The following is a 22176-nucleotide window of genomic DNA, read 5'->3' on the forward strand; positions in this document are numbered from 1 at the left end:
AATTACCCCTTGGTGAAGTGATTAACACTCAGAAATCATCACAGAGCGCAGCTTTCCCATTTCCATACACACAGTACACATATAGCTGGCTTTACATAAAAGAATCCTGAACATGTCCTGGATCTATGTCACTTGAACGTAGGTCACTATCTGGGGAGAAAGGGGGGGGGACAAGAGAAGGCGCAAAAATAACTGCTCACTGAATCTTTCTGCTCCAGTCAGTACCTCTCAGAGATTCCATGTTCTTTAAGAATGATCATCATCTTTTCACAAACAAAGCCTGTGATTTAGTATCATCTAAAAGCATACCATTTCTGAAAACAAAACCGCACTGTCCGCATAACAGGTAACTTCTGATTGTCAAAGACCTCCATTGACATCATTTTTTTTTCCCCATCAGGTATTTTACAGAACTCTGTTCCTGTAAAACACGTAGCCAACCAGGGCTCTCGATCTGCAGTGTGTTCAGCAATGCCCAAAGTGCCTCTTCACTTCCAAACTCCATCAGGTTCTGGATAAATGATCCTAAAGGTCAAGTTTATACGTGCATCTCTGGAATGATATTCCTTAGGCACTCGATGCTGTAAGTGGCATTATAAAAAAAAAAAAAAAGGCAAAACAAACAAAAAAAAACTCATGAGCTGGTGTATTTAAAATACAGGTAATCAAACAACATAAAAAAACCTTAATGTTCTGTAATGGCTTTTCATGAACTTTTCTAAAGATTTAGTTAAGGCAAAACATTCATGTTCTGACTACTCAGGGCTACTGAGGAAATAAAAGGTCTTTTGTAGATTACTGTACCCTTGTTAAATTAAGTTCAACATTTTTATGTTCTAAGTTCCTAAATGGATTTTGCTCTTTCAGCTGCAGGCTGCAACATCCACTGCTGAACTTAAATGCTGAAACATCAGCATGTGAGCTGATTCCTATTATCACTTAGCAGTTGAATAAAACCGCATAATTTTTGTGGGTGCTTTGAAATTCTGAGGTAGAAAGCATTGTGAAATAATTGTTTCACTGGAAGCCGAGTATTTCGTACCTTTATGGAAGTGCTTTGCACACATTTAGAGAACTGCACTGCAAATAAAGCTCTTAAGCAGTGCCAAGGATTTCTTACCTGCCAATCCTCCTGGGTAGCTCCTTCCATCATCAGCAGAGTCCCACGATCAAGTGGGATTTTTAGTCTCTCTACGTAAGTATAGTCTCCATTCTCTTCCTAAAAAGAAACACAGGACACTGAAGAAGTAGGAAAGTGCTTTTGGTAGAAAATCAGTCCTCAGTCCTCTATAACAGAACTTAAAAAACAGGGAGGGGAAAGGACGAAAGGAAGCTTTTATGAGATCAGGAAGTCTAACTAAACCTCTCTGCAACTATATTTCATAAAGAGTTGAGGAGCTGAACGTTTTAAGGATGAAAAGCCATCACATCTCACTGTCTGTACAACACTGGTGAAGTTCAACAACTGCTTCCTAAGTCCAGTGCAAAATTCTGGAGCAAGGCTGCAAATATTTTGGGAACATCCACTTGAACTGAACAGTTCTGCGTGGAAACATTCTGCAATCATAACCATGATTCCAATGGTTAACTACTTCATCCAAAACACACATCTTCCTATTCTCAATTTGTCTTGTTTCAGATTCCAGACATTACTTGTTGTTATAGTATTATCTAATAAATAATTTTTCCTACCGAAAAATATTTTTCCTATAGTACCTTGTAAAACAAGTTCTCTTAAACTTGATCATCATTAAGCAAACCAGACTGCTCAACTAGAAGACGCACATCATTTGCAAGACTTTTGTTAAGCCTTCAGATTACGTACAACTGTTTTAAAACACAACTACCACAACCAAATGTAGCAACACAGCAGTAGTAGTCTGACACAAATGGTGTCAGGCAGAATAGTAACTCTGTTTCTTTGCACTACTCCTTCCAATTTTACTCTGGACCACCACCCTGCGGAGTCCAATTGCTTAGGGAAGTCTCACTATCACAACAGTAGCATCCTCATAAGATCACACTCCGCCTGACATGAACCATCTTCCAGACTGCCACATGGGCAGATACTATAATGCTCTATGTACTCTTCACTATTTTCTGGTATTAGCTTTCAATAGTTGCAAAAATTTGCTGCAAAACTTAAACAATTTCTATTTAACATGTAGACTACTTCATGCTGGAACTTGGATTATTTCGTTAATATTAAAGTTAAATAAGAAAACCACTATTTCCCCAAATATAAAATGGAAGTACATAGTTAGCCTTTTGTAGATCTCTACTGCCAAATCTGAAAGCTGCCAAAGAAGAACAGAAAGCAACTCTCTGAAATGAAGAATTCAGGAAGTTTCTAGTAGAAAATCACCTTCCAAATACAGGGGTTATCTGGGGGAAGAGAGGGTTAGAGAAAATATTTTAATTAGTGTTGAAAGGGAGGAGACTCAAGGTCTTTTATTATTAAGTTAAAGAATGCATCAGATAACCTGAAATAGTAAAGCAGATGATAAACTTTTTCCAAGCAAAAAGAAAATAAATAAGGGTATGAGAGTTTCTCATTTTCAAGGACTACACAGTACAAATACAGGGTTAACCTTGTTCTGAGTTTGCTGCATATAGCAAACAGTCTGAATGAAAATTTGTTATTCAAAATATATTTGTTATTATACCACTGCATCTAGAAGCAGAGATCATGTTTTTTTGTTGATGTTGTTGTTTTTGTTTTGTTTTCTTCCAAAGAGTTCACCAAATCAAATTTTTTGTTTATGCACAAGAGCTTGATTGGGGTGAAATCAATTCCCAATAACAAAAAGCATCACTTTGTGTACTTGACTAGCATCTTAGCAACTTTCTGTTCACCTCTGGGACTAGAAGTTAGTCACCTTGTGACAGAACAAGGTTAGTCAGTACTGCTAGTGCAACCGGCAGTCATGGCTGGCAATTCTGGGTTTGTGCATTTCTTGGGGATACCTAAGGGCCTGAGGCTGTTTCAGCAGTCAGTTAAGCTCACTAAACCTCTGAAATCAGAAGTGCTGAAGGCACTGAGAATCACCTGTAGTATTTTCGTTCTCTGTAAGGACAACGTCCATTTGCAAAATACATTTTTAAGCTTCTGGAATGAAGAGGCATTTGTCTTGCTCTATTAGAAGTAAAGCACAATGCCAAAAATGTTTTTTTAAACAACAGATGAAACAAGGGAAATTTCAAAAATAGATATCAAACATGACCACTGATGAAAAGCAGTGAAATAGCAGTGCATGGCTGTCTTTATTTCACTGGATTACACCATTTCACTTTGTGGAAGGACAACAGTGGATTTATTTTTGTCCCTTGCTCATCACACCTAAAATGAACCTTCTAAGATAAATGATTTAGGAGAAAACATCCTTTTGGCTTAGAAAAGAGAGTATGTAAAAGCAGCAGTTTCTTTCCATTTTAAATGTAACATCTGAGCTTAGTTTTACCTAGGCAAAAGAGAATTGTATATTCATTGGTTTTGCAGAGCCAGTGAAGTTAGACACATTACATGTCTATACTAACACATCCACTAAACCTCACCTCAGAACTTTTCTCTTTAAGGCTGATGTCAGACATACAGGAGACTCAGCTGGGTTTCACAGCTCAGGAAGTTTATGAAGGAAACTTATTCTTGATGCCTATTCTTAACCCAAGGAACTACAGGTAGTAAGTGACAAAAGCTCAGTATGAGTAGATGGGAATCTATCAATATAAAAACTGAAAGTATTCCTGGACTCCATCCTTTCTTTTTTTTTTTTCTTAAAATGGTATTAAAATCAAAGAGGTAAGAAATGGAAAATATCTAGAATATATAGAGAATATAGAATATATAGAAAATACCTAGAAGCCAGAGTACCAGTCATATTACCCTTTCCTCATGTAATCCACCCACCCAGGGCTATCTTTAAACTCCCTCAGTCTTTCTGCTGATGACCTTGCATTCTGCAAGTGTGGTATGGCAGCCTTAAAGTACTCGCCTCTTCCCCTCTACTTGCCTATAGCTGCTCAAGTCTTGCCAATACTGGTGGGGAAAGCCAAGGAAGCAAGCCTCCTTCATGACAATCCAAAATTTAAACCCCAACCCCGTCCTGATCCAAGGCTCAGTTTCTACCGTGCTCCCTCTACTCCTGTCAGTCTTCAATTAGGCCTGTTAGGACACCAAGGGTTATTTTTCTGTTTTCAAAAGTACTAGGAGATCTTTAATTTCTGCTAGAAGAGCTACTCAAGGACAGAAGGACCTTGTTTTAGCGTTTCATTTGAAGGACAGACCCATCTGAAGGCTGATTCTGAGAACGCCACGAACATCCTGCTATTATCTAACGTACGCACGAAAATCCCTCCCTTGCCCCACATCCATCAGTTTCCTTGGCTACAGACAGACGAACCTGACAGCTGGCTCTCTAACTCCATGCACAGCTCACACTGCAGTTCGTTGGGCAGCTGCACCGAACCGGTCCGTGTGGCACCCAGATCTCTGCTGCAGAGCAGCTCCCAGAGGGACACAGGAGCTTACTGGGACATCAAATATCACCCTTCACCTAAAATCTCGCACGGTTTCCAAAAAGACCTAATCAGATAAGCTGGAACTGTCTGAGTTGAGCAGTGATAAGCAATAGTAAAAGTGGTGCCATGGCTGGATCAGGAAGAGCCATGTAATGCAGTGAAATCAGTTCCTCTGGAGTAGGATGGTTAAGTCAGGTATGAGTGGGACAGGGCCTCGGGGCGGTGTGGAGAGCGGCAGGAGGAGGTGGTAAGGCAGAGGTGACAGGTATGCTGTGGGACAGCACGAGAGGGCTCGCTGACTTAACCAGCAGGCTGCGCGTGACTCGAGTATGAATCACAGCTCCAAAACAAGGTGTTCGCCTCTTGGTTCCAGTGCAGGCAGGAGCTGCAACAATCGGGGAGCAACAAGGAGGCAAGAAAAAATTTAAGTAATTTACTGGAACTAGAGCAAAAAAATAGAAGAAACTAGATCACTGCACTGTAGACTTTAGACTACCAAGTAAGCATCCAAAAACCCTAGAAACCCTTGAAAGCAAAGGCAAAACATCACATACAGCCACACAACTGGTCCAAATAAACAGAAAAGGCAGTATTTAGAAGAAAGAATCCTCAAAAAGATAAACTCCAGTGGGTGAAGAAAAACACTTCCTGGAATCACGTTAACTTCCATGAAAAGTCTCCTTAACAACTCCAGTGAGGGACTTGCTCCCAAAATATATGCAGCTTTTTATTATTTCTTTTAACATGCTCTGGGCTGAAATCCGAGTAGGAATTATTTCTACTTATTCAGAAGGGATGTTTGCAATGTGGACTCAAGTAGGCTGTGCACGACTGTCTATACTCACTCCCTATTATATAATGAACACTTATTCATCCACTACAGCAGTCATCAAAAAGAAAAACAACGGCAGACTGAACCTTTCGTTAACCTCACTCTGGAACAATTTAAATAACAACAACAACAACAATAATGCCACTTGCAACTAAGTAACTTTTTTTTCCTCCTCCAAGGACAGAAAGATTTCTTTTAGTGGCAGTTTCAGCGTTGCCTACAGAAACTTCAAATTTCTGCAACACAAACGTAAAAATCTCAAACATGCGGCAGCAGCAACAAAAACAAACAAAAAATAAACACCAAACCAAAAAAAAAAAGCCTACCAAAATTAACTGGTTTTTTTTTTTAGTTGTCTTAGAGAAATAGGGTTTTATTCCCTAAGAGGTTCATCCACAGTTAAATTTGGACACTACTTGTACAGACAGTCACTAGTATGAGCTGGAGTCTCCGAAGGCCCCGATTTAGTACTCTTCAATTGCACTACAAGACGTTACCCGACTCGTGGTACATGATGTTTTGTACCCAGTACACGATCACACATAGGCAATTGCTTCAGGTTTTTTCCAGCATCACTTATCCATGGTGAGCCTCTAGCACAGTATTCTCATCTTACATTTTCATGACATCTTTCATCTTGAACTACTTAAAAGCATTTACAACAGAGAGAAATGAAGGCCTTTCAAACTCTAAAATCAGTGTTACTAGAATTTGGGTCCTCAAAGAGGCTTAATTTTGGGAGGAAAAGGACTTGCTTTCTCTTTTCCTCCCTCGGTGAAGACTACCTCTGGAAAACCTGACGTACGAATAATGGCAGATTACAAACCAGGTAAGAGCCTGAGATGCCTGTGATGATTGCAAATCTAAATCCCCCTTCCCTAGGCTACTCCTGTCCCTGTAACTTGCCTTTAACAAAGTAGTGATCAAACTTCAAATATCTGCAATCGACTTGAACTTTCTTTTAATGAAAGAGAGAATGCTACATTACAATGGAGCATGAAAATCACTTCTTTGGTGGTACAGCCTGAAAGGTTGTAATTTCCATCAGAGTGTCTTGTAACTCCCACTTGGCAAAGCACCTAGTGTCATAGGATGGTCTCAGAAAATTGCAGGCTTTTGGAATGTGCAAAGAATACGTAACGTGACATATAATTTTAAGTACAAATTCCCTTAGGCACATGATACACAGTTAATAGCAACTTGTTCAAGCATCACTCTGCACGTGGGGATCTTATTTTAGAAACAGGTATGTCACAATTGCAAAAGGAATGCACTTTATATATAACAAGACCGAGCTAGTCAGAAATATCAGGTCAAAGACACTAAAGAAAAAAAAAATGAGGAGTGCTTGAGGGATATATACATAAAAAAATCATCCGCCTCAGGAAGAAAAGGGAAGAAACCATACAGTACAGATCAAAGAAGGTGGCCAATTGTGAGTGGCACAGACTGAATTTCCCCCTTTACACATAGTGAGTGTCTTTTAGAAAACAGAAAACAGCAAAGTTCTTGCTCAAGAACTGCATTCAATTTTCAGGGGAAAATTGCAGAAGTTTATACTGAAATCTAGGTGGCTTTAATTCTGATCCATCAGAAAGGAATACATGCACTCTAGAAATGAACCCGGGCACCATTTACAGCTTCCCAGAGGAATGAACTTTCCAGCTGACATTATGTTATCATCACAGAATCAAAGACACTTACTCATGCTATGCCCAACGACACAATGCTCTGGTTACGTAATTTCATGCTCAAGGACCACAGGGTTAAACTCCCTTCAGGCAGCAAAGAACTTACACATTAAAGAACTGGTGAAAAACACAAATTATTTAGTTTTCTGATTCAAATTCTGACCTTTTTTGTTCACAACTAGGTGACCCTCTGTCACTCCTCAAGGGCACATTTCAATACCTCAGTGCACAGTTTATAGGTTGGTCATGTCCACCTTTGCTTTCTGCGCTAGTCTATTCAGAATAAGTAAGAATGTAAGCAGACAGCAAACATCTTCTCAAAGATCCCAAAGTGCTTTTCAGACTACATTTTTCAGACTACATTAAAAAAAATAAATTTCCTCAGAGTTCATAGCAAGAACATCACCACGTAACAGAAAACATGCAGAAAAGACATCTGAAGCGGGATACCTTACAATGAGGCTCGTGCTTTCAGCAAAAGAATGTGATCCCTTTACTTCAATAAATGCAAAATCTAAGTGCTAAGTTACTTGTTGCTTAAATGCCTGTTACACAGCATTTTATCTAGAAAGAGTATTCTCTACTGAATCAGAAACTAATTCCTGAGAGGATGTTCACACATGCCTCCTATCAAAGTAACGATCCCTGTTTAGTCTGTGAAGTATGATACGACAGCTTGGTATTTTAGGTAAAAGAAATGGGCTGCTCTTTCCTGCTCTTCATTGGCTCTCAACCTGAACACACACAGGTCAGAATTCAGACAATGCTAAGGGGATTTTTACTTACAAGAGTGGTCAGAGCCACTCTGCATAACACATACACTATGAATTACACCATTACTGGGGCTTAACAGAACAGTATCGAATCTATGGCTCATTTAGATAGTGAAAGCTTCCTTCTAACATCACTGATTTCAAGTAATGGGAAAGGATCAGGGCAAAATAGTAGGTTGCAATTTCACTGCAGCACTACATTGCTGCACGTTATTAGAGTGGTTCCATTCCACCCTGAAGATGTCATGTTCCATGTAACAGATTTTTTTGATTCCTACACTTATTCCACAGAACTTTATGAGCGTTTCCACTAATTACTAACATAACTGAATGTTTTTAGTTATTAAGTTCTCTAAACAGAGGGAAAGGAGACTAAACAAATGAGTTTGGACTCTTCCACTGCGATAAGAATACTCACGGGGGAGGGTTTCTTCCTCATCTCAAAGGTCCGGGTAGCACCAAAGCTGAGCGAGGCAATGACGGGATTTTTTCCCAGTGATGGTTCGTCGTCACTGTGCCAGTCTACGCTGTCCTTCTCGTTTCGGTACAGGTTGCAGAGCAGGGAGTTGAAGGCATAGCCAGAGAACTCTTCAATGCGCTCCTTTAGCATAGTCAGCAGAGGATGCCACTGCAATCGGCACAGAGGGAGCAAGATAAATACAATGAAAGCAGGGCAGCACACAATAACACCAGGACACAAGGGGAAAACAATAAGATAAGAAGGTAGGAAGATAAGATGTTTCTTGGATAAGAAACAAAACATACTGCACTTCCACCACAACGAACCTGAAGCCAAACAAACGCCTCTGAACAATTCTGATTGAATTTTCAATAAAGCTGAGGAACAGGCTTTCTGCAAAATATGCTTATGTTACCTATGGCTCAACGCTAAATCACCTCTTAAAAATAAGAAGCTAGCGGCAGCCACTAGCCACCTCAATTAACTGAAAGGTGAGGAAGTAGACAGTATATTCTGCTTGAACTGAGCACAGATAAACACCAGCAGTTCTTAACTAGAACAAAAACTGTGCAACCTCTCCCATGCATACCTGTCTGTTTCAATCTCCTGGCCAAGCTAGCGGAGTTTAACACACGGGTCTGATAACACCTGAGTTACTTAACCACTGCTGGTGGGCGTAGCGCACCCAGAAAGTTGCAGTTGGTGTCCACATGACTCCCTCTCCGTTCCCTGCAGGTGACACAGAACAAGAAGCAGTTGGCCTAACACTTCCACAGCGTGGCCCTCTGCTCCCAGCTCTAGCAGTACAGCTTGCTGAGCCCCACTCATCTTCTCTTGGGGGTTTGACTTCAGCCGTGTAACCTTCCAGTGATTCGCAAAATGGATGTCACAGGCCCCGAATTTCCCCCTTCCCTTTGCTAATATCTTGCTGGGCCCACAGCCTGTGGCAGCTCTGCACATTCCATTACAGCTCAGTCCAGTGAATCACTATTCAATGTTATAAACTTACATCATGACTTTCAGCTGTCAGAGTGCTTTTAAGTACTACATAAGCTAAAAGAAAAGAGAAAAAAAGGCTCAGAGCAATGTAGGCCAGAATCTTTTGCCCATTATATAAGCAGAAACACAGAGATCAAGAGAGGACAAAAAACTGATTCCAAACCTCTCAGCGAACACTGACAGAAGGAACAGAGAGCAGGAGTTATTTCCCAGTATCCACCTCAAATAACTCTGTACCACCGTCCTTCCATGCTTACCCATGTTTAGAAGGTTTTTAACCTATTGGCTACACTACAGAAGCCTTCAACATGTCATCTTTCTGTTTGGTGTTTTTCTAGATAAGTCACCCCTTCAATGACTAAGCATCATGTGAATGATTAATTATACATGAACACAGCCTGTAGCTATGGGATATGTAGGGAAATCAGTAACAGCACCCAAAAATGCTATGGCCTGTACTTGGGTTGCCTGAAGGAAAAAACACAGGATCTCCAGAACTGCAGCGTGTGTCAAACACGCTATGCAATCACAGAAGAGTCCAAAGAGAATGACTGAAAGCACTTCTTAGTGACCCATTGGACCGGATTCCTTCAATTCCTATCACAAAAGTATTACTAGTAAAAATGTTATATGGTGGTTTTTACAATTCTGTGGAAACTTCACTATAAACCTGCAGTAGTGGAAGTAAGTTTGTTATGAAACATTACCACATCCCCAACTATATCACTGCTTACAAAGACATTTCCTTCTAATACAAAAATTCATTTACGCAGCAGCATTGGATCATACTTAGCAGTGCTGCCATCACACCCAGCCTTATCAAACAAAAAATGAGGGCACAAAGCTAATCACTCCTACAGATCAAACGTTCAAGGCAGCCAACTGTTTTTGACGAAGCTGTGCACCAAATTGCATTTGGTGATTTGGCACTGAGGATGTTTTTGTAACATAAAACCTATTCCACAGGTAAGGGCTGTGCTGTTTATACCATCCACAGCTTTTTCTAGGCTGCAGAACTCCCTCCTACAAAGCTGAATACAGTGTCAGAGTGCCCATGTGCAGCCTACCCTTATATCTGGCTACGGGCAGTTTCCAGACGATGGCAGTGGTCCAATGACAGCTAATTGAGCTTCATGCGAACTGGACTGAAACAGTGAACCTAGAGCATAGAGGCTCTGTCTAACCTCTGAGCAGCACCAGGTTCCACATCAGGCAGTTCTGAACTAGTTATAAATGACTAGTGTACAGCAGAATGATTTTGCGGGGGGCACTTCCAAGCCCTAAAGTCATTCTGCTTCTAGAAAAGTCCATTTAAAATAATATTCCACGAATAAGTACAAAAAGTGCCTGTTTTCCCACTGCTAAACTACCAACTACAGGATTTTTGAAACTACAAAATCTTTACAACTCACCTTGGTAAATAACACCTTTCCACTTCCCTCAAACTGAGCTTGGCTGGGAAGTGTCCCATCCGGCAGCAGTTCTGGGACTTGGGACACTTCTCTTTCTTTTGAACCCTATCCAGCCTTCAGTAGCCACACTTCATTTATGCTTCAGAACACTGCAGCCTACTGCCATGGCAATTTCAGACAAAGCAATACCAAGAGACGGGCCGATGGGACAACAGGCTGGAAGCCAGCAAGAGTAACTGAACACGACCAACACATCAGCAAGTCACTTGGAAGGTTTCTAACCGTTCCGAAATAGCATGGGAAATTGCGTGACACAATCTGGAGAGGCTGAGCAGGCACGTCACGCGCTGAATCTCGTAACATTTACACAGGAATCAACAATATGCCTAAATTCACATTTAAGCAGTATTGAATCTAAGTGTTTCTGAACATAAATATTTCAGTAGTTGATGTTGTTGTATCTCTACAAGAAAAACTCCGTACAACTGTGTACACTACAGTCTTCAATATAAAGATGCATAGAGTAAGTCACACAGAACAATTGAGAGTTTTGTCCAAAGCTACACAGTGAACTAAGAATTAAACTCTGGAGCTGCAATTTCCTTTTCCAAACTTTTATCCACTGAATAATGCTCCTCTCAATCAATCCACTCAAAATGCTTATTTTACAAAGCTGTCCACTTTCCACTAGAATCTGTTGCTGGTCACAAAAGAAGTTCTGACAAATGTTCTAGATAAAAAGAAGACAGAAGGAAGGTTTTGTCTCTCAATCTCTGCAAAGGGTTTCCTTGTAGACAATAATAAAAGGAAACTGTAAAAATATACATACATTTGGGTTTGGCTGCATTGTTATCCTGGAGTACGTGTAAGGAAGTTCCCCATACCAGGAGGTAAGCCTTGGCTCCTCAAAAGACATTTCTGAAAAAACAGGAAGACTTCTTAGTTGCTTTATCAAAGAACTTGAAAATGGAAAAACACAACTCTGTCAAAAAACTTAATCAAAAAGGGACTGTTCACTCACCTGAAGTTAAAAAGTAGTTCCTTAAAGAATTACATTACAGAATGAACCCAAGTGAAGCAATATTATCCAAAAGCAGACCCTGTGCTACATTTTTGATTATATGAGAAAGGTATTCCCTTGCCAAAATCTTGGAGCCACATCAATTTTCTCATCCCTATGCCAGACTGGGCAAGGAAATAATAATTAAATAATAAATTAAAGATAGTAAAATGAAACTGAAATTTTATTTACAATTCTAGTTTGCTTTACATTCTCCTGGTTCCAATACACTGGCATTAACTGCAAGGTATTCCCTCTGGAAAGGATGAAATGTCAGGGACTGGAGCATTGATGGGACATTACAGAAGGAGAAAGCAGCGAAGCTGAACAAGTACTATTTTGTCAAATATGCAAGTGTTCTGCGGTGTAATACAAACGTCAAGTTAAAGTACTTTCAGCTTCTGAAAAGACTACCTTGGTAGCTATTCCTCATCTTTGACAGGTAACACTCTCCATTTTACACTACCTTTAATACAAGCCAATAAACACAGATGTTGAAGAAATTTTCCAGCCCTGACCGGTAACTACTCTAACGTATTTTGTTATATCCGCTCCTGCCTAAAAAGAGAAATTTAGCTAGAACAGGTGGCCCCTTAGTGAACAAATCCAGAATAGCAGACTCTTCACTTAGGTTGTACTGCAACCAAGAAGCAAAAACAAGAGAAAAGAAGTATGCTTTGCTGGAATTTTAAGAGAGAGTGGCAAAAATACTCCTGGTAACAGAAACCTCAAAGAAAATAGTTTTTACAACATCACTGGGAGATGGTATGAAGGGATGGAGCACAGACTTAATAAAAAAGACTGCAAGACAAAAGAACTGAAGATGCCACAGAAAGGAATTCCTTTTAGACTTATAAGACAGAGGCAATTTTCATCTCTCTTGAACTTGGAAAGATCTGAAATAATTGTGAATACAAACATGGTGATACAGATTTGAAAGATAAGCAGTACTTTTCAGTTATGCATGGAAAACCTGGAAGGAAGTATGTGAAGGAGTGGCAATGTGTGAAACGAAAAACAATGATGTGATGTGCACTGTGTGGATTTTAGCATGGAAACGACCTGAGAAGTTGGTCTGCACATCCTTACCCTGTCTGATGTGAGTTCTCTGACCCCAGGGTATGTCTTGAAGGAGTTGTTCAAACATCCAGTCTGCTTGTTCTGAATCAATGAAGCCAGGAATCAAATGAATCCTAAGAAGATACAGAAAAGAAGGAAGGAATAAAGACTTCTATATATGCTGTGATAAAATACTCTAATTTCTGGGATCCCAAAGAATTTAAGGTAAGAATGCCTGTAACGCAGGCAGAACAGAAGGCAGCAGGAACTCCTGATGGGTCTTCCCCTAACTAAGGATGTCTAGTTGCTTTATAAACCTATAAAAACATATGAAAGCAACAATAACCCATGAGTTCCATAATCAGCCATATACTGTGCGAAAAATGGTATCCTTACTTGTTTTTAACTTTCCACTTGAAAAATTAGATACCCCAATTACGGTAAAAAATCAACACAGGTAAGCAATTGCCTGTAAGTAATTCATCATCTCCATGGCACTTAAGAGTTTGATAGCCCTTTTTCACTACTACCACTACCTTTTCTTTTGAAAGCACAGGAATCCTATAAGCATTTAATCTCTCCAGTTTTCATCTTTTTATATGTACATTTTATATTTAGACTGTACTAACAGCAGCATTGAAAAATTCTTGCCACTGTGCTGGTCTGCAGAGTAGGAAAGCAGGAAAGCTGTTCAGGAGAGGTTACCCTTAGGAGTATGCAATGCTCCAAAGACACCACAGTAAGAATAGGTAGCAAAGATGTTAAAAAGAGATGTAAAATCCAACTGTTGAGTTTTGAAATACGTACATAGCACAGCAATATATTATGAAAATATAAGCTCCAGAAAGTAGCAAAGTAACAACTGGTTCCGTATTTTTTTCTCTCTTCCCTACTGGTCAAAGCTTTTTTCAAATTTGTATAAAAATTATTTGCAGTTTTAGAAGAAAACAAGATGAAAACTTTCAAATAAATTCGCAAGAAGCATTTTTCCAATATTGGAAAAAAGAAGTCTATTAAGTTCATTAAAAAAAAAAAAAAGAATATTGATATTGCAGCTAAGTCAGCAATGCGAAATAAAATGCTTTTAAGTTAGTAGGAATCACAAAACAAGTAGGTTCTGAAGTGTCCAGAAGCTGTAACAATTAAGACAAAAGACATAAGTAAAAGGGACAACCCCAAAGTTGCCAATCTGCCTGAAGTTAAATCCTTTTATTGTATCAATTAAAAACAAGTCCAATTTACATCTAAAAGATTTTGGTAGCTCTCACCTATATATGACACAGACCCCACACCCTTGCTAACATAGGAATACCAATCCAAATTTCAAGCAGCAACTTACTGTGGTGCATGAAACAAATGGACGTAGCCCCTCTTCCTTATCCCAGACAAGAGCACTAGACGCAGTACGTGCTAGATGTTAAAGAGGTTTGTATTTCGCCTCCTCAGTGCTGCTCAGAACTGTGTAAGTCTCTGCTACCTGATACTCAAAGTACTTCCAGCGGTACTCTAAACACATGACACACAGGAAGGGCAATAGGCACCTGCTCGAGTCAGAACACTCTACAGAGACTAGACTTCAGAAAGCTGAGTAACACTGCGTTGTTCAACAGCAGCAAATAGCAAGTTTCAAAAAACATGTAATCCACTTACCTAGAAACTCCGCTCGGTCCTGTGCTGAGCTCATACACACCAGGCTTGCTGAGGGTATAGAAAAGAAAGAGCTGTCAGACGCACCAACAACAGCAAGTGATCTTACACAGAGCAACCTGGACTAGAATTGCTGTAAGCCTGCACTAGGGTGAGTTTTCTTTAAAAAACAATAAAAAGAGAAAAAAAAAGAAAAAAAGCTTTGTGGTACTAAGGGAAGCAAAAATGTTCTGAAGAGACACAGGTTAGATCAAGGCAGCCAGGGATGTCACAGAAAAAATGAGTTTGTGTGTACTTCCTCTCTCTCGCTCCCACTCCAGCCAAGGCTCAATACATGGTTTTAGGGCTCTAGAGACAAGTAAATGAGGGATGTCCCAGGGAATCTAAGGGAGACAACCACAGAAAACCGCGCCCTGACCATTATGGTTGATGTTTGCAGTTATAGGTACACAATGAGCATGAATCTAACTGTGGACATGTAATCCAGAGTTTTCAGTTAAAAAACAGATACCCTTCTGCTAACAGCAAAGCATTCATCAGCCTGCAGCACACAGAGAAACCAAACTACAGGTATGCAAACCATATTTAAGCCAGTGTAGCTGGTACAGAGGGTAAATATCTCTACCCTCTGTTACAAGCTGCACAGTTGTGAAGTATTATCCTCTCTCACACGAACTGCTTGTTTCACCTACAATCTCATTTTGCTCCTAAGCTAGCTCCAATCTGTATACTGATCATCACAAGATCATCACGAACTGTTTTGCATTGTGCTGTATTTAAGAGAGTTGAATAAACAAGAACTTCTACACTCTTTTCCATATTGCACATACACTCAGAGCATAAACCATACTATATTATCTACAGCACTTTGTTTTAATGAGAACAGCATCTCAGTTCTTTTCCCCTCTATTTTTTATTTAATTTGTAAATAAGAGTAATAAAGTCATGTGAACCTTTAGAGCACTTTTTAACACACCGAATTTGCTCAGTACATAGACTTATTGCTAATAAACAATAAGCAAAGAATATATGCCTGTATCATTCACACTGAAAGTATCTGCTAGCAGATACATGGTACCTGCTACAATCTCTAAGTGTTGCAGGGAAATTCTGTTACTATTTCCACCACTATTTTTCCTGCATCTTCGCAGAAACACCTCTCACAAGTAGTTCTAATTAATGAACAGTTCACTACCACACCAGTTGTGAGAGGATGGCTGAACATGGGGCATCAGAGGGCATCTGAATCGTGCCTGCTCTGCATGAATACCCACCCAGCATCTAATCTGAAGTGCATACAGAAAACTAACAGCAGACCCCTTGATGTAAGAACATGCAAATCCCACTTGAGATGGATCTGTAACTTGCCTCATAGGAACCGCTTAGTAAGAAAACTATCATGATGACCAAACTGAAACAAATTTATTTTTCAAAATCTGTATCTTCACCATACACCACCACACCTTGCCATACTTTATGCCATGTTTACTCTGAGCAAATCCCTGAGATTTTTGACACAAAGGGCAAGTGATCTACAGCTTATGAGTATCTAGCTTCACCATGACACTTACGATCAGCTACTTTTCTGAACCTTCAGAGGAAGCGCTGCTTGAGGTGCCATACCAGTTACATACTTGGATAACAGCAAGTAATTTCCAGTATAGGTTACACAGGGACTTTTGTAAGAAAATGTGCACCGTTAACCGACATAGGCATATTTGTGGTTCTGTTATCCAAGAATCCCCAACTGTTCATTTTTCCTGACTTACAAAGCCATACTAAAGCCACAAAAACTATTAAGACACGCTTGGACTCTCCTGACCATAAACTCAGTTCAGGATAAAAAGGTGGAAAGTCCACATTTTGTACTGAAATTTCTTCCAAAGGAATAGTCAGTTTAAGTGGAGAAGGAACTCTTTTCAGCATATTCCCCCTGACCAGAAAAACAGAAAAGCCGCAAGCTAGACAGACAGTCAGCAGTATACTCACTCTATCACACCTGCATCAGGGACTTTGCGTTCCACCTGAAAGGTAACCAGACAACACAGGGTGAATACTAAATGTTTATGTACCTGACATGCTCTAGTCAAACAGAGCTTGTTGCCATCTCTAGTGATTCTAGATAGCTGGAGACTGAAACGTCAGTGAGAAACACACACCTCTGGACAGCTGGTAAAGCAGCAACACTCCACCACATCCCTCAGATGCGGCTACCACTCCAGACATATTTTAACAATCAACTGCCCCCTAAAGGACATCCCTTTCTAAACTACTTGTATTATCATAATACTGAATTACAACCACAGAAATGCTAGCCTTACATTCAGAATTAAAAATGTACAACAAGTACAGAAGAAGGGATGAACAAACCTCAGCCCCAGTCAATTAACAAAACGTAAGACAGATCAGACAGAAGGAACCAACAGCTTAAAATGGCAGCTTGAAACACCTGGTTTGTGTTTTTTTGTTGTTGTTGTTTTGTTTGTTTGTTTTTTAAATCGTTGAATCCAGCCTATATTATCATTCTGGTTGCCCTAAGGGTTTATGCTTCTCTTCTCTGAGCTCAATGGATGGCTGAGATGCAAGGTGCTACAGAAATGAACATGCAAAAGTCAAGACATAGTATTACACAGGTGCCAGGGCTCTGCTGCAGAGAAGAGAAAAACTTCCCAGAACGTCTCCAAACCTTGCAAGCCATGAAGGGTCTTTCAAATATTTCTGGCTTAGAAAGAAGTGTTCAAGATTTTTTTCACAAGCAAGGAACTACCTTACCACTGCAAACAGCAAAATATCCTTCATCTCCTTGTGGGCCATAAAGGAAAGTCTAGAAAACAAATCTCACATGCTTCCCCCAGCAGAGATATCACAGACACTCTGAGACCAAAACAGAGCTCAAATCATGCTTTGGGACATTGCATCATTCTGAATATTTAATATACTCTTTGGTTCTCCTAAAACAAACAAACAATGAAAAGTAGCTATGAATAGGTATGTAATGAATTCCTAGAGTGAAACTACACAGATGGACAGACCATAAGAGTTTCAAATTCTGCTTGGTAAAAGTCCCTAAAAGTTCAGCTCAGCTGAGTTTTTCATTTGTTTTAAAACATGAGACCATTAACATCAAAGTCTGTAATTTTTCAGTTCATTGTTTAAAGTTTCAGAAAACTTGAGATTCTGGTAATAAGTGTTTAATTAAATAATCAATTACCTCTGATGGCTTTTCAAAGACAAATTGCTTTTGAGTGTGAGGTTGATCTTTTTTCATCCATGCCTGTTCAGTAGTGCCTGCAGGGGAAATGTTGCTGGCCACAGGTGCCTTTGGTGCTACAGCAACGAAAAAAAAAAAGATCACATGAAATTGCACTTCACCCTATGGAAAACACAACACTCACATTCGGAAGGACTTATGGAGTCATTCTTTGAAAGATTCTCCTCTGCTTGGCAGAGACTTCTGGTGACAACCAAACCTACATCACATAACAGTTAAAAGTGCATAGCGTCTTGAATATTTTTGTTATTTACGGACCAATGGAAAATGTTTTTAAATGAGTTTCTGCCAAATGTAGATGCTTACAAAGAAAAAGTGCTGCCTTTTGCTAACGTTAAGTTTAAAACAGAGGGGAAAAAGGGACAGGTGAAATTGATATTCTTCACAGGAAACCGTGGGAAAGAATGCATGGTGGCATTAGGGAATACCACACTCCTAAACGTGGAGCACTAAAGAAACAGAAGTCATTAGGGCATGAAAAAAACTGCATTAAAACTGTTAAACTCCCAAGTTCAAGAACTCTAAACTTACAGACTGCATGTACACACACACAACTCATTTCCTAAGAGAGGTGAGCTTCGCCTTGCTTCTTTTAACCTTGCTTTTTGCTGGTGTTGGCCCAACACATTATTAAAAGTATAGCCTCCAAATCGGGATCAAATTTAGCAGCGCAAGCCTGTTAAATCACCCAAGTCAGTATCACGTTATTTAGAAACAATAAATAAATAATCCAGGTTTTAAACCTGATGTAGTTTCTTCCACAGTCCCCCTCGGTGCGGTTTCACCAGCGAGTCAAGGGGCCGTGCAGTTTGTCCGCCGATAACGGCGGGGTCGTCTCGGCTGCTGCAGGAGCCTGCTGCGGGCCCCTCGTCCTCCTCCTCCCGCGGGGCCCCCCTGGAGCCCCCGGTACCCCGGCCCCGGCCTTCCCCGCCGCCCCCTGAGACCCGGGCCGCGGCCGGGCCCCGCCGCCTCCACCGCGCCCGGGCCTTGCCTGCGGCTCGCCCCGCCGGCCCGCCGGCCCAGCCGCCCTGCACGCGGGCCCGCCGCCGCCTCTCCGACATGGCGCCGCCGCCTCGGCGCCGGCCCGGCCCGGCCCGGCTCCCCCAGGCCGCCCGGGGTTCCTCGGCGAGCCGCTCCGCCTCCGCCCGGCCCCCCGGGTACCGCGGAGCTGCATGGCTGAGCGCCTGGCACCCTCTGGTGGCGGCTGCGGAGCTTGCAGCGGGGCCCGGGCGTGGAAGAAACTTACTAACAGCTTAATTAGTAGCTCCAGCTGAAAGCTTAGCGGGTTGGTCCAGTGATTTTAAGATGCTCGCATTGTCAATGAGACCGCAGCCGGACAGAGAGATTAATAAAAAGCTTCAGTCTGAGATATGGAAGTGCAAACAGTTTAAGAAGGAAACCAACACGCCAGAGCTTGAGAGTGAATGCCAGTTTATTGGTTTTACCAAGTGAAAATCCACACAGATTAGTTAGTCCAGTGCTTCCACATCACCTCCTGAGCAAAGTCCTACAAAACTGACCTCACCATTCCTGTTCCAGAAAACAAGAAAAACATCAAGAAAACTATGGGATAGGAGTTTTAGCTCAGATTTGATCAGCACCATTGCATCGGTATTTGGGTTTTTTCAATGTACAGAAATGTTAGCCCCAAATCATGTTTCAGTGCAACACATTTAACTTCAAAACCAGAGCTTGAAATTATTCTTCCAAGGACAAAACAATCTCCACTTGTTAACCAAAGGCAGTCACCACAGAAAACATTGGTAGCTACTTACAATTTCATTTGGCTTGAAAATGTTTCGTTTTTTTTTCTTCACATTTATATAAAGGAATGTTAGAGACCATATCTTTAAAGGTCAACACAGACAACAGCAGTACAGACTTCTCATACACTCTGATCCCTGTTTCTGAGGTGGGTAACTTCAGCTTTACGCGGTTTTGGAATAGAACTACGGAATAAATCAGTTAAACACAAAAATACTAAGTTCTACATTTAAAGTTTGCTAGTTCTCATTTTTAAAGCTGTCACAGATATTCAGGATTCACATTTCAAATGGCCTCACCAAAAGACACAGCGACACACATCTCAGAAATAATCTATCCATCATTGCTAACAAGGACAGTAACTCATTTCAAGCTCTGCATTTAAAGTGCCAATAATCTTTTACGTAACAACCAGCAAGTAACACAACTTGTGACATATATCCACATTGTGTTATCACCATCTATTACAAAGAACAGGCACTGAACTTTTAAAAATGTTATTACAAATTGTAAAGATTACATGACTGAAAAGTTAGAATCCATATTCAAGAACCAAGAATTTGAATACTTTTTGCAATGTTATTTTATGTATATATTTATAGATGAGCAATTACACTCATTTTTTTTTTTAATTTATTTTTTATTTTGGCCCATTTTCCTCAAGTTCATAACCAAACAGAAAAATCACACTAGACCCTTGAAGTTCGCATAACTGACAGCTCAGGTTTTGGTGCAAGAACCTATTTCAGTACAGTACCAACACATGAACAGATTTCTAAAACCGTCAGATTTAAGGATCACTTCATGGTCACCCTTCCCAAGCAGTGATGATCCTTTCCCAGTTACATAACCTCGGTTATTGGTATTTTTGTTTTACAGAGCTATGACTTTTACACAGCCAGCAAGCAGCCCCTAAGCTGATCCCACCCTGCCCACGGCGTCCCGGTTTTGTTTAATGGACTGTGTAAGCAAAGGAGCACTTGCTAGCTGGCTGAGAATGCTGAATCCTTCAAGTACCCTAAACCTGAACTGGGAAGAAGTTACATTCTGAATTGAGCCAGGTTACCCTTCAAGCAAATATGCTCTCTTCCCACACTTCCCCACTTTTCTAGGAATATCAGAGAACTACAGCTGTTCTGCCCTTCACCCAAAAACATAATACATAAATATGATGGACACTATATAACCAAGCCGTTCCTCAGCAGTGCAATGTCTGATCACATCCATTTAAGTATTTCTTAAAGCACAGTGCAATTTTAGCCCAAAGCACTCCCCCCCCAATATATCTATAATATATATAAACAAGCCTAATTTGATATCAGTATTAGAAGTCAAGATTCATCTGTATCCTCAAAACAATATCGCTTTGCTTATTAGAAAATACACCTACAATTGAAGATGTTTAAAACATTAGGTCTACTTGGTGCTGAAGTGTGAGTACGAAACCTGCAGGAGTCTCAGGCTTCCACAGATCGAGTTGTCGGCAACTTACTTCTCCTTCATCATTTTTTTCAAAAAACGAGCCCGTATTTGTTTGTTTGTTTTCATGAGTAAATTCATGACAGTGGATGTAGGTAGCATTGAGAAGACCCAGCCCTAAAAATCAAAGGAAAAATATCTCAGCTTTTATTGTCTATTCTAAGCTAAATCAAACCATTACCAGCACACACAAACATTACGAAATTATGATTAAAATTTAAAGAACAAAAATAACTTATTTAATATTCAAAATCAATCATTGCTCTTCTTCCCCAGTAATCACATATTAGATCCTTGTGTTTTCCAAGGTGACTTACCATGAAGGCATGGGGCAGGCACCCGTTGGTCTGGGACTGCAGGCCTACCGTGCCTATGGCAGCTCGTACATACGTTTCAGGAGTCGGCTTATCGAAGGTTGGCTTGGAGATTTTAGACATTTTTGTTGCCACATAATACGGCAGAACACTCTGCATGTAGGAAAGAGACACGAAGCAGAGAACGCTTTCAGATTAACTCACAGATTCAACAAGGAACAAAGACCATTGTCCATCAGGTAATCTGCATACTGAACTCTGAAACATGCTAGTTTCAGAACTAGCATGGGTGGGGGACATTAAGAACTTCTGTGGGTGGGGGACATAAAGGGGAAATGGAAGAACTGAAGTAACCAGAGCTGACATGTACAGAAAACTTAAAAAGCTTTGAGTCTGGAGAAAGCCCATGCCATTAGCCTGGTGAAACATGCTTTTGTGTTTACCTGCAAAGAGAGAGAGAGAGAGAAGGAAAGGGCTTGGTGGGGAAGAGTTGGGATTGTTTAGTGTTCTGAGGAAGAGATTGGAGGATGGCGATCTAACATCTGCCTCTCATTATCTCAAGGGCAGTTACGACAGCCAAACTCTTCTTGGCACTGCCAGATTAAATAAAAAGAACCAAACCTACCAGTTTTTGTTTGTAGACTTTCAGAATGGACACTAGAGAGAAAGGCATTTTGTAGGAGAGCAATGTAACATTCAAATAGGTTGTTCAGAGAGGCCATGGCATCCCTATCCTTGCAGGTTTTCAAGCTTTGGCTGGATAAAACCATGCCAGCCCATGACCTAGCGTTAGCAGCAATCCCACAGAGCAGGAAGTTAGACAAGAAGAGTTCCTAAAGATTCCTTCAAACGAAGATGTCCATCAGTCTGTGATCTGACACTGTATATAGTGAATAT

At 40.5% G+C, this 22176-nt stretch overlaps 2 protein-coding genes across 3 annotated transcripts in view; both read right to left on the reverse strand.

Moving 5' to 3' along the window:
- Positions 1-204: 204 nt before the first annotated feature.
- Positions 205-18850, reverse strand: ALKBH3 (alkB homolog 3, alpha-ketoglutarate dependent dioxygenase). 2 transcript variants are annotated; one of them, XM_035552271.2, is made up of 9 exons: positions 18714-18850; positions 17663-17778; positions 16441-16475; positions 14455-14502; positions 12835-12938; positions 11515-11603; positions 8233-8442; positions 1121-1219; positions 205-581 (listed from the first exon to the last, which is right to left on the reverse strand). In XM_035552271.2, the coding sequence occupies exons 1-9, from the start codon at positions 18781-18783 to the stop codon at positions 489-491; spliced, it is 864 nt and encodes a 287-aa protein (XP_035408164.1). In that variant the 5' UTR covers positions 18784-18850; the 3' UTR covers positions 205-488. The 2 variants fall into 2 exon arrangements, with proteins under 2 accessions (XP_035408164.1, XP_035408166.1); XM_035552273.2 differs by lacking the exon at positions 18714-18850 and adding an exon at positions 18466-18608.
- A 286-nt stretch (positions 18851-19136) lies between these two features.
- The window catches only part of HSD17B12 (hydroxysteroid 17-beta dehydrogenase 12), a 76652-nt gene continuing 73612 nt past the window's right edge, over positions 19137-22176 (reverse strand). The window contains 2 exon segments of the mRNA XM_035552151.1: positions 19137-21082; positions 21283-21432. Of these exon segments, the coding sequence (XP_035408044.1) occupies positions 20975-21082; positions 21283-21432 (258 nt within the window). The 3' untranslated portion in view covers positions 19137-20974.

The sequence above is a fragment of the Cygnus atratus genome, chromosome 5 (genome assembly GCF_013377495.2).
Source record: "Cygnus atratus isolate AKBS03 ecotype Queensland, Australia chromosome 5, CAtr_DNAZoo_HiC_assembly, whole genome shotgun sequence".
Lineage (NCBI taxonomy): Eukaryota > Metazoa > Chordata > Aves > Anseriformes > Anatidae > Cygnus > Cygnus atratus.

Coding starts and splice junctions, on each gene's coding strand:
- ALKBH3 (XM_035552271.2), bottom strand. CDS start 18,783: ATGTCGGAGAGGCGGCGGCGGGCCCGCGTGCAGGGCGGCTGGGCCGGC. Junction 17,779..18,713: donor GCCGGCGGGGCGAGCCGCAG/GCAAGGCCCGGG, acceptor TCGTTGCTGTAG/CACCAAAGGCACCTGTGGCC. Junction 1,220..8,232: donor TGAGGAAGAAACCCTCCCCC/GTGAGTATTCTT, acceptor GTTTCTTTTTAG/GAAGAGAATGGAGACTATAC.